Here is a 12,635-nt window from a genome sequence, read left to right as displayed (position 1 = left end):
AGGAGCAGTTGTGCAACTGTAACACCGCATTTCCCTTCGGGGATAAATAAAGTATTTCTGTTAACCAACCGCTGAAAAGAGCTGCATCTGGCGGAATCTCCGGCAGCACCGGAGCTGTTTTGGTACCAATACTGAAACTGGTTTTATTGGCAATAAAATTAAATAAAATGAGAATGAGAATTTAGCATATCTACTGACAGTAACTGAGGTGACAGAGCTACTCTCAGAATCATGGCCATGTAGTGAGAAAGAGATCAGTTTTCCAGTGGTTTATTTCTGCACTTCACAGAGTTGAGTTACTAAGAGAGATAAAATAAGATCAAAAAGAAAGAATGATCACAATTAAAGCAGAAGAGTCCGATATACATGCATCTTGACTTTTGGTACCTACTGTATTGTGGATCAATGCCTAAAAACCAATGGAATTATCTTAAATTACACCCTCTAAACACTGTATTGAACATTAAACGCTGTAATACATTAACAATTTTTCAGGCTGAATAGTACCATAGGCCGTGTATGAAGATGGAGGACGACTTCCTCCAACTCACAAAGCCAAAATCTCACATCTAAGTGCGCTGCCGTTTTGTAGTTTTGGAGCCAGAGTCTGAGCAGTAGTGATCGGGGTGGTGGAGCCGCGGTATCAAAGTCCCGCCCATGCACCCCGCCGACCAAACATTAGTGAATCCCAGCTGTCAATCATTAGTTTCACTCCCTCTTTGTAGCATCAAATACAAAAAACTAAAATTATCAGAAATAATTGAACAAGTGTGATAACTTCCAGCTAAAATGACAGAAACCATCTTTTGGAAAAAGTATTTGACGTGTACTTTGATTTTTTTAACGTGGTTGGGGTGTTGTTTATAACTTATACTGCAATCAGCCACTAGGGGGGAACCAGATGTTTTGGATTGTACTCATACGACATATGAAATGTTTATTAAAGGCATCCTGCACGCTGAAAAGGAACACAGTCAGAGTTTTCATCAGAGTCCACAGTGTGATGCGCCTTTTCTCTTGCAGCACTTTAACCAGACGACAGCAAAGTTTAATTCTAGCTGCTGTGGAATTAACGTTAATTATGTAAAGCAGACAGTAATAAAACTATAAGTGTATCCGGCGCAATCAGAATAAGCTTGTACCAGAGTACAGCAAAGAAAAACTCCTTAGAAATATAGAAAACATTGGATAACATAGAACAACTCAATGTTGTTCTGCTCAGTAAAACATCATTTTAACTTGTTTTCATTGTAAAGAAATTTTATATCCAAATATGATCTACATTTTCTGTAAACTCAGTCTGCCACTTTCATACAAAACAATTCCAGTGCTGGTTTCATGGTATCAGAATTTTGGATAGTCATCATGGAAATATTATTTGGTCATGTGGCAAGGAATGGACAACCTGGCAGAAAAGGGAGCCTGGTGACAGTACTCTGTTTCAGTGGAAATCACAACACTCTAGACCAATGGATTGGAGGGGGGGGGGGGGCGGGGGCGGGGGGCATACCAGTGGGACCCTATCATATTTACGGGGACCCCTGGCCCCACCCGTGAGTTGAGGTAATCAAGGTATTTTGCCAACTGCACTCTGGATCCAACATGGAACCAACTATTGGACCCCGACGTGACCTGTGACTTGTAAACTGATTCAAGTGTCTTGCCCTTCAAATGTTGCGTTCTCTGTGTAGTGTGATCTGTAGACATCTTCTTTTCAGATCTGCAGCCAGAAGTAGATCTAACGGAGACATGTTGAGGCCTCATGTGACACCACAGCTCATAATTCACACACTATTTATGTCTCCAAAAATATTTTCTAGAAAGCGCTGGGGAGTCTCATTGCTGTGCATTTCAATAAGCTCCAACTGCATGCAAGTTTGAGAACAGGTTAAAGAGCCCCTATTATGCTTTTTTGAATTGTTCCTGTCTCTTTTGCACTTTTTCTTAAATGCCTGGAACACCCTCCCCCCTTCCTGTTTGAAATTCTTCAGTTAGTGATGTCACTGATTGAAACGTCGGCCCACTGTTTCACATGTGCTGCCCATGGCTGTTGCATTGAGCAAGCACAGTGGAGTGGGTCAGCTGACCAATCAGAGAAGACTGGGCTTTTCAGAAAGGGGGGGTGGGGGGCAAGAGCTCAGACAGAGAAGCTGCCTGAGCTCTATTTCAGGTGTTGAACAATCCACCCTCACAAGCTTTTCTGCAACCGAAACAATCGTATACAAGCAAAAACGGAACCTCTAATTCATATTTCAATCATTTAATAACCAAAAAAGACAGAAACTTACAGATTTTTGCATCTAAAAGCTAACAAACTTTGGGGTCTTTCTAGGCTCTACAGGTGATTTTCTATCCAGCCCGGAACTTGTGCCTTTTTTGGGGTTGTTGAGCATTAAATCCAAACTGTTACATCCAAGATTTATCCACTTGTCCATAATTTATCACGTTTTTGCTCATTTCTGACGCTATCTCTGTGCTCCGTGTAATCTGTACCCCAGGTGACCTAGGGTCCCTGGTTTGAGTCTGGCTGGGAAGCTTTTGAAGAATGTAATTCTCCATCTAATTAGTGTTCAATTGTATTTTTTTATTACAACAGTGGACAGACACTGTCATATCAACCCGTCAGAGAGAACCTCACTGCTGTCTCTTGCTAATTGTCCTGGATGGAAAGTATTATTTAGGAGATGGTGGAAAGTCTCGGGGGATCAGTTGTATATATACAGTAGCCCTTTCATACAGGAGATGACATCTTGGTATTGACAAAGCTTAATTTGGCAAAGTAACTCATTACTAAAGTGCTTCACCTCCTTCTTGGCTTGCCCGGGACAGTCGAGGTTTCAGGGCAACTGTCCAGGGAACTCCTGGGGACCTAGTGACGCAGGGGCAGCTTGATTTCCTTTGACATGCAAACTGAAATATTAGCAATAAAACATTAAAAAAAATACATTTTAAATCAAATTTCTATGATCCTTCCAAAATGTTGTAGGCTAAGGCAACCTGTGTGTCAATGAGTGAGAATATATAATGGTAATGATGAATTCCTAAATTAGATGAAATATGATGATACAAGATGGTTGAAATAACTGTTTGGTCTCAATGAAAGCTTGGATTTCAAACTTTCCCTTTATTTATTTTTTACCAACTCCCCAATTACTATGGTGTGGACTATTTGCCAATCAGTGGCCAAGCTGTCAATCAACTATGAGCAAAAGATTACTTTATTTTCTAAATCCTACATCCCAAAAACATAACAGATACAAAACTGCTCACAAAAAAACGTCTTCTCTGTGTGCATCCTGCAGCTGCTGAAGGCTCTAACCCCCGAGGAAAACACCCTCTGCCAGCACGGCCTCTACTTCCAGGACGGTCAGCGGCGGGTCGACTACATCCTCACCTACCACGTGAAGAAGCCGGCCGGGGGCCGCTCTGGCCGACAGCCATCGCACCTGCTCACTGAAAATGCTGTCGCCCGCAGCCTGCGCCGGGGCCCCCAGAGCTTTGGCGAACATTTCCGAAATCACCAAGCACAAAGGGCGAGAGACTCGTCGTCCCTGCCATCCTCACCGGTGGCTGACGTGGAGCTGGGCTGTCCTGGAGAGACCTTCAATGGTCAGGAGGATCACAAGGTGTTCAGGAGGAAGGAGTTTGAAGGGAAACTAAGAGACATGGGGCTGGAGCTGGAGAAAGATGAGGATGTGAGTTAATGTCTTTATCCATTTAATCTTTACAGGCACACTTTTAACCCCACCTAAATCTATTTCTACAGAAACGTTTCCCTCAGAGCTGTTTCTGGTTAAACAGAAAGTTCTTAAAGAGGTTTTAAATAGGTCTATTTCTGTAGGGATCCTTTCCATAATGAAAAAAACAGCAAATTTAGTGCACTGAATTGACAATGCAAATTTGTCCCATGGGGTTACATTACAGCCCATTTCTGCAGCTGGTGGTTGCAGAGTTTCAGCTTAATACTGGACCGATTTCAAAGACTGATGTTCCCATCAGTGGCTTGGTCTCAAAAACATAGGAAAATAGGGTCCAGGTTGACAAAAACAGTACTTGCCCTTTAGGTTTAAGTAGATGTATTTCTTTTTCCAACTAGCGATGTGGTCTTTCGGACAGGGCCTGAAACACCCGACTACGTGTCACATGCAGTGAATTTAGCAATTGGCAGGTAACACTGTCAATTTACCTGCAGGTGGCCAGCTGGAACGAGCAACCGACAAAAACATCTTCAGGCCCTGCTTTTGGACGTGCATCTCTGTCGTACGTGTTCACCCAGCTGTGATGTTGGCTGTTGTGGTCTGTTGTGCGTGTTCACCAGCTGTGATGTTGGCTGTTGTGGTCTGTTGTGGGTTTTCACCCAGCTGTGATGTAGCATTGTAGCATGTTCTCCCCACTGATTGACATTGCAAGCCAAATGATTACACTACACGGCCTATAAGGTCCTTTTTTTAACCTCGGATGACTACAAGCTCAACTAAAGACTGACATATGATATCAAGGAGCTTATCAGATGTGAGCTAATTTGAGAAAGGATAATAAAGTAGAAAAGGTTAAAAAGTGAAAATAGAAATAAAGAAGAAAGTGGTGTTGTGCATCATTGGTCACAATGTATACAGTTTAAAAAGTCATTTTCCATGACACTGGAATTAAACACTGCTATTTCAGGCCAAATTGGGTCCCATCCAGACTTCCTGTGTTTAGAAGTTTTTTGTAAAGCTCTCCTCTCCTTTTTCCTCTCCTCTCTCATTTCCTCTCCTCTTCCATCCTATCTTGTTCCCTCTCCTCTGCCCATCCCTCCTTTCTTGTTTCCTCTTTCACCTCTTCCGCTCTCTTTTCCTCTCTTCTTTACCTCTCTTCTCTCTCCATATCCGTTCCTCCTTTAGGTTTCCTGTTGTCTTCCATCCTTCTGTACATCTGATCCATGTCCTCTCTCTATTTCAGTTTGTCTCGGTTGTTAAGACATTTCTTGAAACTCTCAACTATTTTCTCTGAATTGTCAAACTATATTCACAAAACACCTGACTCTGGCAAAAAGAATCAGTACCTTTAGATCATGCACACCGCCAGTCGATAACCAAACTCTACAGAGCACTCATTAGACATTAGCTCAAACACTCGAGAACACAGTGTCTACGGCATGTAGAAAAAAATGTTGATTTCAATTAGTAAACACATTTTGCAATGAAAACCAAAAAGATATCACAACTTACAGTACAGTGAATATACTGTACACTGCAAGTAGTGCAAGTACTACAATATTGAATGACAGCATTTGAGGCACTTGTAGAACAATAAACTGCAAAGAAAACTAAATGAAAAGTACAAGAACTGTACTTGTGAAGGTGTTTTGTTACGAGTAGCCTTTTTACTTTTATAAAACTATTTGCAGGGTTGCAGCTGGGATGTATCTGTGTAACAGGCGTGTAACAGTGTAAACTGATATTGTGCCCATGTATAAGGTGTCCTGGTGCCAACATATAAATAGAAAATACAGCAACAACATCAGTGAATTGCAATGGCTGACTGGAGGTACCTCGTAGAAGGGCTTGATTCCTCAAACACAAACTACTCTTGCACACACACATATATGGGAGCAACTCTTCTTTGATATTTTGGGCTCTATACTGGGCTCATATCACTGAGCCCAGTGTAAGGCTTCGAGAGGCTGAATACATTATTATTAGGAGGTATACTAAATCCGCCTGTTGATACAAATTAATTTCCAGTCACATCTGCTTCTCTCATCGCCTTTATTCTGTAAAACATGGAGGTCTCTAGACACCTTTTTTTTTTAAAGTGCATTTTGGGTACACTTGTTAATTTATTAAAATGTAAGTTTTTGATTTAAAATTTATAAAGCAAAGTTTTTAATTTTTGGTTTTTATTTCATGAAAACTAAAAAGTGTTGGTGTAGCTATTACACTAGTCATTTTTTCCTCTTGTGCACCCCCTAGAGCCACCTCAAGCATCCCAAGGGGTGCCCTTCGCACTTTGGGAATCGCTGGCCTAGAGGGTTGTCCACACTATACTTAACAACATTATGGTCTAAGTTTCTGTTTTGTCTCTCTAACGATAACCAAATGGGAATTGTACACCACTGACTAATATTAGTTTGCTGTATGTCTCTCAGACCAAGATTGCAGGGGTGGGCTTTGTGAAGATTCACGCTCCCTGGAACATTCTTTGTCGAGAGGCCGAGTTAATGAAGCTAAAGATGCCCACCAAGAAGGTAAGACTCGCTGTCTCCGTCTTTTGCTCTGGGTAAAGAATGAAGGAGCCTCTTCTCTTCTAATGCTATTTGAGTAACCCAACTTGGTTGCTATCTGTGTATGTGTGCAATGTTAAAAGAACCCGTTTCAAATTGCACTGTTGCTGTGAACAACTGGAGTTTTGCTGATCGCAGTGGCTGTGCAGTGCATTAGAGCAAGCTATCGTTTTTACTGTCAATTCTGTCCAGAAATGACAGTGATACTCATATACACATTTATTAAGTGGGTCTATAAGCAATGGCATTGTATGGAAAACACAACATTTAATAAAAACACAATAACAAAATGGAAACCCAAGAATATTACAGAAAACAGCCATCGTGCCCTCATGAAAATCCGGCCATGGGGAGGACTTAAGTTCATATACAGTATAGTGATTGCCTAAATACAGAAATTTACCATGGTTGTTTTGGTGAAAACCATAATTTGTTGGTGTTACCTAACCTCCACAAGCATGCCATTAAGCTGAGTAGAGCTAATCTGTGTGTGTGTGTGTGTGTGTGTGTGTTGTGGTGATTTCTAGGTGTATGAAGTCAAGCAGTTGAGTGGTGTTGTGGAGAAGATCAGCTCCCTGGTCAGTAAAGTTGTTGACCCTCTTCACCCTCATGTTGAGGAGCATCAACCCAAGAACTTCAAACACCTTTCACACACTTTCTCCAGGGAGAAACAACACCTGTAAGTGCACCGTTTACACCTTTATAGAAAAAAGGTTGGACCCTTGTATCTTAACATGGGTGGACCGGCCACACAACAGTAAAGAGGCCACCTGCAATGAAGGTTTTGTCCAAAGAAACCAGATTCACCTGAAAAGGGTGACATGCTAAAATGCACCGCTAACTGCGCTGCCAATCAAACTGATTAATACATCTCTGTACTCCTGTTCAATGTGCACATGTTTAAATGAGGTAACATGCATACACTTATAGCAACATTGGCACTTTTTATACAATTGAGTAGCATTGCTAAAACATATCCAGGTTCTGGAGAAACCTATATTTTCACATTAAAGGTCTAGCAGAGATGCCCGTTGCCTTGCTGGAAGATGTTAAGTTGGAACATGGCAAGAAATGTTATTTCCTTTGGCTGTTCTTAACATTGATCCAAAACATGTGTTACTGTACTAATACTGTGTGCACACAACATTAAGATGTCTGAACTTCAACAGACAGTGAAAAGTATGTGTGTGTTTGTGTTGTTAATTCACAGGTTTGACCTCTCAGATAAAGATGACTTCTTTGACAGCAGAACCAGGAGTTCAATAGTAAGTCCACAGAAGTCTTCTCCCATGGGTTGATGAATAGACAGTCCTTCCCCCAACTGTCAACTGTCAGAACCATCCTTTTGTGTAATTTCTGAACAAAAACCACCAGGAATTTGGTTAAGGTTAAATATTGCCATTGCAGAGAAGAGCAATATTTCATGGAATTTTATCTTCAAAAGCATGGGAAATAAAGCAAAGTTCTTCTGATTTTTAAATTTCCTTTCAGGTTTTTGAAATTCTCAAAAGAACAAAATGCAAGGCCAAGTACAGCATGGGTAAGTCTGGCTCACTATCCCAGGCCCCCAGGCCTCAGTTTTATTCTCAGTGTCTGGATTTCCAGTAAAATTTGGAGATGATTGAATCTAACAACTGGACCAGGTGAGGGAGGGTTAAAATGAAATAATTGTTAATAACAGTTTATCAATTGTATATGGATGTAGGTAGGTTCATCCAGTGCTGAGGTTGCTATTTATTGTTTGGAGTGGTGGAGTAAAGTTGAAACAGCTCGGACATTCTTTGAAAAAAAGAATGTTTAAATAAGAGATGTTACATGTCCATAAAAAGATAGAAGGATTTTGGGCGGGGTCATGTCAGCTGTTGCTACGTAATGAAAGAACGGAAGAGTAATTTTGGTAATTAGAATAGTCTGCAACGTTTGAGTCAATAAGTTTACTTGAGGTTTTGTAGGAACACAAATATATCATCTGTGTAGAGACTGATGATTGTATTCCTTTTATGAAGATGTCAAGAACTTGAAAATGGTGAGGGAGTGGGCTGTTTAGGACATATATCAAGGATGCATACTTAACTTTTACCACACAAACACACACACACAAAAAGCACGTACTCCACTTTTACCTGAAACATACTATATATTTTTTTTCTCACAAAAGACATAAACAAAGCATGCACATATACTACTTTTTCCAGCACAAACAAAAAAGCTTGCACAAACACCAATTTCATATCACAACCTTTTTGTACGAGCTAAACAGTTGTCTGTGTGCAAGCTAACATTTCATCGGTGTGTGATATACAAAGTTGTCTAACTGCGAGCTAAAAAGTAGTGTGTGCAGTCTATATTTCAAAGCGTCCTTGGGTGAGACACTGAACCCCAAATTGCTCCCGAAGCCGCCAATTCAGTGTCTGTGAATGTGAGTTGTTAAGATAAAAGTGTGCTCTAGTACATGAGAAAGGGGGAGTGTATGCACCACTGTAGAGCAATGTGACACAGGCAGGGCTAACATGACTCCTAAGATTATTAAGTTTATACATAAAGGGCAAATGTAGGGGCGAGGTTTATTATCCCAAACCCATACTTATAAGAAATAAAATTCAGAGGCCTGAAAGCTACAATAACTCTGCCGTGGTCCCATTAACTGAGCCAGAGGATGAAGATGTGGAACCCACATTGCCACGTGGGTCTGTGTTTTCTCTCGGCAGGTATCACCAGTCTCCTGGGAAGTGGTATCTATACAGCAGCGTATCCTCTTCACGATGTGAGTAGTGTAGTACTAACCTCCGCAATAATAGCTTATTATTACTTGTATTATAGGTTGTCCTATTTCCAAGTCATGTTTACATGCTAGTGTTTTGGAGCCCATGTAATCAGTCATATTTTTGTAATCACAAGGAGATGAGGTGAAAGAAAACGTCTGTAGATTCACCTTTAATTTAAAGTAGTCTTATCTTGTCGTAGTCTGGAAACCCATCTCAGACGGTTAAACCCAGTTTACAGTCTCTAGTTAGTGTTCATTGTAACTAGCTTCAGTGTTTCTCTTTCCTTCTCCAGGGAGACATTAATCAGGAGAGCTTCAATGACAGAAAGGTCAGAGAGTTTTCTAAACGCGTCAAAGCTGGTGACAAGTCTTCACAGATATGTTGTTTCATGTTTTGCATTCACATGTCCAGCTTAGCGCATGTAGAGTCCACATACAGTTGAGATACACACACCAGGACCACAAAATATGTCAACACTTCAACTTTGGAGCACAAACGAAAAATTGGGTGAGCTTGAACAACATCCTAACAACATCCTAAATGTGTGCCAGTCGGTGTAATGTTTGTTCTCTCTTGCTATGTAACCCATGTGAAACGCCTGCTGCTGGCGTCCACATATACACTATAAATGTATTTCTGGTTTAACATGCATGGAATTTCCCATTATGTTGCTCCACACGAAAGTAGCCTCTGTTCTTTTCTCTTTTTGTAAAAAACTAATCCCAACTCAAAAGTTTACTTACTGGCTTTTTCTGAGCTAGAACTCTACACAACCATTGTATCAAAGACAAATATGGCAGTAGAAAGGCTAAAGGTATGATCAAATTGTACAAACAATTCAACAAAATACTGTTGAATGTCTTCCTTAGCTTTTGAATGACGAGTGGGCAAACTACAGTGTCTTCTACAAGTACCAGCCCATCGGACTTGTGCGGTAAGGACATATCTCTTTAGGAATATCATTTACTGCCAATCTTGTATGTTAACAACTCTGGTCATCCTTGATTTGTACAGATTCAATTTGTGCTGTGTCATATTTAGACTGTGTCCATAATTAACAGTGCTGAGTGGGTGCTGTGTGGAAGAATATTTTACTTAGAAATACCTAGAATGCCAAGGGCGTTGACAGATTTTTTGTGATGTCACAGCTAAATTAGTCAGAGGTAAGCACATTTTCTCTATGTTGTACTTTTGCATCAACAAAAACAATTATGAGCACAGTTGTTACATAAACCTTTATGTTACACATTTGTTTTGCAAATCATGGCCATATCACACTTTCCCATCAAATGTTGGTTGTGTGAGTCAAGTGAACGCTAAGGGGCCATTTACAGATGCATACTCTGAAGCTAAGAGTGTTCTTTTGTTCACTTTGAATGGGACGCGGAGTTTCAGTCCGGCGCTGCATGCTGAGCTACAGAGATTTAAAAGGTGCTAAAAACCACTACAGGGAAAAGTTGAGAAAAACTAAAACATCTGTAAACTTTTGCCCCTTTGACCCAAAAGGCATCCAGAAAATGGTTGCACTAGTAACTTTGGAATCACTTCTAGTGCACATACTGACCGCAATACCGATCTGTCCCACCAGCGTGGCCCCCCTCGCTTCAACAACAAGGATCACGTTACAAACAGGCTTACAACAAAGCTATTCTGCACTTGGAAAAGTGTACAAGATGTTAACAACTGCCTGGTGTGTTCACAAAATGCAATTAAGCCCTTCAACAATGTGAACATCTTTCCTTATGGATATTCTTCTTGAAAAAGTGTGGATTGTATTATGAACGGAGCATTTATACGTAGGATGTAGATGTTGTGTTTCAATGCAGTTAGAACTTCTTAATCAAGATCGTAATTCACAAGAAAGCCATTTCAGTATTGGCCAAGGTTGATCAGCATTGATTTGTCCCCCGTTGGATACACTTTTGAATCCTCAAGCGACGCACAAAGTACACAGGTACACAGGGAGGTTTGGTAGAGGATAGCTGTAGAAGGAAGTATGTCTAAAATAAGGCTCTAAGGCCTGTCAAGTCTGACTCCAATCTGTTCATTCCCACGCCTTCTTTCATCAAGTTTACCATAACACAAGGATCAATCTGAGACAAAGAGTACAACACAGCTGTGGGTTCACAAACAGCATCGAAGTTCTAAGAATCTAACTTTAAGTCAGAGCTGGTCCACCAAGATCTTGACTGAAAAGGAACTCTTATCTGTTTTCTCCCTCAAGCTTTTATCCTCTCATCATAGGTAGATGTCTTGTTTTTTTAGACAAAAACTGTTATCGTACACACACACACACACACACACACACACACACACACACACACACACACACACACACACACATACACACACCAAGGTCGGGGCCTCGGTCCCCCATTCCTATTCTGTTCTCGCAACCTTCAAACCACGCACCTCCATGCCAGGACAGCCTAAACTATTTTTATGACTTTATGCTTATGTTTTTTGTGCATCAAAGGTCACCCACAGTACTTTTAACCCCTTCATCAATGACAGCTCTTTTGCCACAAGCACATTCACATTTTGTCAACAAAGTATTTCTACAATACTTTTTGTTTTTATTATGAATCTGTGCTTACATTTTACTTTAAGATTTGATAACCCTGGTCAAGCATAAAGTACAGCTTAGATTTCCATGTCATACCAAAAAGAATACCGACAAGGTATTTTTGTCTTAAAAATCTAAACGATTTGTGTCTTTTTGTGGTTTTAGGAAGTATTTTGGCGAGAAGATTGGTCTGTACTTTGCCTGGTTGGGTCTGTATACCCAGATGTTGATTCCTGCCTCTGTAGTGGGAGTCATTGTGTTCCTGTATGGATGTGCAACAGTCGATGACAACATACCAAGGTAAACACAAACACACACACACACACACACACACATACACACACTTTTGTGGCTACCTTTCTTTCTAAGAGCGAGTTCATACGAAGGCTTTCAGTCTCACGTCTGTGTAACAGCAGCTGGAGTCAGACCTTGCTTAGTCTAGCTTAGCATACAGACTGTCAGCAGGGGTAAACAGCAATACTGGCTCGGTCCAAAGGGGAAAAATACCCCTACCAGCGCGTGTGAAGCTGACCGTTTAACATGTTGGATCTTTTTTTTTTTATCCATAAAGCAGAAATATAAAAACGGGAGTTTGGGGTTTGTCAGGAGTCGCCAATTAATTATTGGTTGTGATTGGTTTAAAGAAACACAGACTGTTTGATTTTTTGTCCTATCCCAGAATTTCTGTGGAGTATAGCCAGACATTGCTCCTAAGCCCTAGGGGGATAGGTCTGGCAATGCCGGACTGAGGCTTCACTGACCACCTACAGCGCATCGTTATACTCATTGCCATAAAAGCCAATGCGAGACTAATGGTCGCCCTAATATATGCTCCTCAAACATAGATGCTCACCTAAATCTTGTTTGTAAGTCCAGTGTGTGTGGCCCTCCAGCCTAGGTTCCGCTGACTTCCAAAGAAGAAAGTCCTTGAACACAACATTCCTTTATCATGCAGGTGCCAAGACGCCCTAAATCTCTTGAGACACACAAAAATTCATATTTGACCACAGGACAGGTTTAGTGATGGAGCATGGCCGAA

The 12,635-nt window shown here is 40.9% G+C and overlaps 2 protein-coding genes across 3 annotated transcripts in view; one reads left to right on the top strand and one right to left on the bottom strand.

The window, feature by feature from the left end:
• LOC117949498 (NACHT, LRR and PYD domains-containing protein 3-like) overlaps positions 1-4,861 on the bottom strand; it is a 29,057-nt gene extending 24,196 nt beyond the window's left edge. The window contains exon 1 of the mRNA XM_034879799.1: positions 4,828-4,861. The gene's annotated coding sequence lies outside the window, so the exon portion shown is untranslated. The remainder of the gene's footprint in view (positions 1-4,827) is intronic.
• The window catches only part of LOC117948742 (anoctamin-1-like), a 34,089-nt gene that overhangs the window by 3,899 nt on the left and 17,555 nt on the right, over positions 1-12,635 (top strand). For both annotated transcript variants that reach the window (XM_034878556.1, XM_034878557.1), the window contains exons 2-10: positions 3,303-3,695; positions 6,131-6,229; positions 6,793-6,944; positions 7,476-7,530; positions 7,757-7,805; positions 8,974-9,029; positions 9,323-9,358; positions 9,900-9,964; positions 11,762-11,896. In XM_034878556.1, the coding sequence (XP_034734447.1) occupies positions 3,303-3,695; positions 6,131-6,229; positions 6,793-6,944; positions 7,476-7,530; positions 7,757-7,805; positions 8,974-9,029; positions 9,323-9,358; positions 9,900-9,964; positions 11,762-11,896 (1,040 nt within the window). The remainder of the gene's footprint in view (positions 1-3,302; positions 3,696-6,130; positions 6,230-6,792; positions 6,945-7,475; positions 7,531-7,756; positions 7,806-8,973; positions 9,030-9,322; positions 9,359-9,899; positions 9,965-11,761; positions 11,897-12,635) is intronic.

The sequence above is a fragment of the Etheostoma cragini genome, chromosome 8, assembly GCF_013103735.1.
Source record: "Etheostoma cragini isolate CJK2018 chromosome 8, CSU_Ecrag_1.0, whole genome shotgun sequence".
Lineage (NCBI taxonomy): Eukaryota > Metazoa > Chordata > Actinopteri > Perciformes > Percidae > Etheostoma > Etheostoma cragini.
This window is presented reverse-complemented; position numbering and strand designations above follow the sequence as displayed.